Source organism: Diabrotica undecimpunctata, chromosome 6 (genome assembly GCF_040954645.1).
Source record: "Diabrotica undecimpunctata isolate CICGRU chromosome 6, icDiaUnde3, whole genome shotgun sequence".
NCBI classification, from domain to species: Eukaryota; Metazoa; Arthropoda; class Insecta; order Coleoptera; family Chrysomelidae; genus Diabrotica; species Diabrotica undecimpunctata.
Genome location: NC_092808.1, coordinates 51,826,204 through 51,829,133, shown reverse-complemented (window position 1 = coordinate 51,829,133; position 2,930 = coordinate 51,826,204). Strand labels below are relative to the sequence as shown.

The following is a 2,930-nucleotide window of genomic DNA, read 5'->3' as shown; positions in this document are numbered from 1 at the left end:
GTTCTTTTCCAGCCTTCTGGATTTCGTTTCCTCTTTCTCGTTCTTTCAACGTTTCTGTTCGAACCTGTGGATTCTTCGGATTCATTACTTTCTTCATTGAAATCTGGGTCTCTATCACTATCATCTACTGATGAGCTCAATGATTTTGTAGAAGACGATCTGCTACAACGACTACCCTTGGAACACCATGATTCAGATGAGGACTCATCGGAGCTACTTGAATCCCTGGAGTCTCTTGAACCTTCGTTTTCAATGTTCTCAATGTCTTGTTCTACCCCTATAAATAAAAGAGGTAATTTAGTAATTTCCTTTAAAATCAGTAAAATTAGTCTTTGTTATCATAGGTGTTTTTATCAACATCAATTTTTTACTTTTGATCTACCATAAAACACCATCATAAAGTGTTTTGTCAGCTTAAAATTGGGAAACGAATAAAATAAATTGTTAATGCAATGGTAATAAAAAGATGATATTATTTAAAATAGGATAAAATAAAACATTTACCTTTCTCTGTTGGCTTTAATTCTGAGCAACTTCCTATGAGATCATCCATTTTTGGTGAATTTTTCTCAATTTTGTTTTGATTTTCGCAATTTACACTAAAAATGAAACAAAATTAAGATTAAAAAAAGCGTTTTATGTAAATAAATTTAAAAGTAAACTATTTCATTACAAAATATTAGGTTTCTTAATATAATAAACAACTAAAACTTACTTTATTTCCAGAACAGCCTGGATTTTTTCATCTGTTTGTTTTAATACTCCAAAATTACTTTCTTCGTCGTTACTCATCTTATGTAAATTTTGGTTGGAAGAATCTTGACTAAAACTTGGCTTTTCCCCTTTGCGGTTTACACTAAAAGCAAAAGGGCACAACATACAAAAATTTAAATCTAAATTGCACCGAAACTTACTATATTCCAAGAGCAGTTAGCATTTTTTCTGACCGTCCGCTCATGATTCCGGATCTTTAAGACCTAAAAATAATATTATTATAAACATAATTTAAATTTGAGTTTAAAATAATTTAATTCGACATTACGGTACTATCTTTTAAAAAAATGTAACTAGATTTATTTTTATATATTTAATATTACAGCGAAGTAATACTGATTTAAATTATTTTTAACAGTCCCTGTTATGCAATACCCGTGAAAGTAGTAATAATATTTTAATATGATACAAAACTGTAATACAATAAAAGCTAAAATCAAAATAAATATCCCACACATAAATAAAACTTTCACTTACCTACAACGTAATAGACGAAATTACAGGTTCGTCGTTCTTTTTTTAATTTAATTTAGATTTTACACTCCGAATTCAGAACATGAATGACAAAAGTGCACATTCGCCACTATTACACTAATCGTTTTAAAGATAATTGTTCGAATACGTGCAATCACGGCGTAATTACAGATTCGCCAGTCTTGATGTGAAGTTTCGTTGCTTTCCCAACGAAGACAATTTAAGCACTGACCTTCGTCGTTATTACATCAAAATATTTGACAAATTCACAATACCCTAAAGACACGTGGCTGCCCTCTAGTAGTAAGGAAATAAAATAATTGTTCGCCGATCTTGCACATGAAAGAGGGCATATTTAGATGTCGGTTGATGGACTTAACTCAAAATCCTTGATTTTCGAGTTTCGCCACTATTGTTCTCACTAGGCGATATATCCTTTGATGTATGAATTTTAGAACTTATTTTAAAATACGGCTCATTAAGCTAATGGTCCGGAAATCATCGCAAAATACAGATTTTATTTTCTTTGGTAAATTTGGTCGTTAAATATTCTTGTTAAGCGTTAAGTACCCTATTATCATCAAAGAGTTCTTGTATGTATTTGGCCTATGTACATATTTCCTGATTTTTATCTCTGACGAGATAAAACTGTCAATCAGCTACCTATCAGCTGCTTGTTTAATTTTTTATGCATATTAAATGTATCGTGTTTTTGTTCCAACACCTCGATCTCTTCACTGTGTATTTGACCAATTTTCTTTAGCCTTTCGTATTTCGGTACTTATTTCTTACATTAGTACATTACATCCTTACATCCTTACATACGTACATTTCTTTGTTGCATTTAATTTTCTTCTTTCTTCCATAACTTGCAGTATATTGCCATTCATCCTACTTTTTCTCTTCTCTTTCTTTTCTATGAGATGTTTTTTTCCGATCTTGTTAAAAGTTTCACATATATTCTGGAGCGATTATTCTACATTATATGTCTGCTCGATCTAACTTAGCTTCTCTGAAAGAATTCGTGCCACAGTCTCTTTTGTTCCCTTACCTTTAATGTTTTCATATCGAATTTTTTGTTGTTTCTTTTTGTAACTTTCTTAAGTCTAAACTTTGATTTATCAACAACAGAAACATGATCTGACGATATGTCAGCACCGGGGTAACTTTTAACTGATAAGCATCCATTACGGAATCCTTTGTTTACCAATATGTAATCAAATAATGTATTTAGTATTGCCAATTCTTCTTCCTCTACAAATAGTTTTAATCTCCATCCCCTTTCATTTCTCTCTCCTAGAAGAAAATCACCAATGAATTCGTTTAAGTGAGTTTATCAACAACTCATAGAATTTCTCTACATTTTCTTCTGGTTTATTGCTGGTGGGGGCATACTCTTGTAAAATATATAATTTGACTGGAGTAGTCTTCAATTGGACTATTATTAATTTAAGAAACAGGTAAAACATATTGATGTAATTGAGAACATATGATTATTCCAACCATACGAATATGTTGATCGTCATCATTTCCTGAGTAGTATACCATATTTGGAGACCAAAGGTACCTCTATTTGGCCACCTAATTTCGCTTATGCCAATTATACCTATTTCAAGTCTGGTAATTTTTTAAAATTGGAATGGCAACAAGAAGTACAGAACCGTGAAGAGTGGCGAAAAATG

At 31.4% G+C, this 2,930-nt stretch overlaps 1 protein-coding gene across 1 annotated transcript; it reads right to left on the bottom strand.

Moving 5' to 3' along the window:
• Positions 1–298: 298 nt before the first annotated feature.
• On the bottom strand, positions 299–1,682 carry LOC140442654 (uncharacterized). The gene is made up of 4 exons (XM_072533649.1): positions 1,252–1,682; positions 915–977; positions 716–856; positions 299–599 (listed from the first exon to the last, which is right to left on the bottom strand). Exons 2-4 carry the CDS (start codon positions 956–958, stop codon positions 473–475), a joined length of 312 nt encoding a protein of 103 aa, XP_072389750.1. The 5' UTR covers positions 959–977; positions 1,252–1,682; the 3' UTR covers positions 299–472.
• Between the last annotated feature and the right edge of the window lie 1,248 nt (positions 1,683–2,930).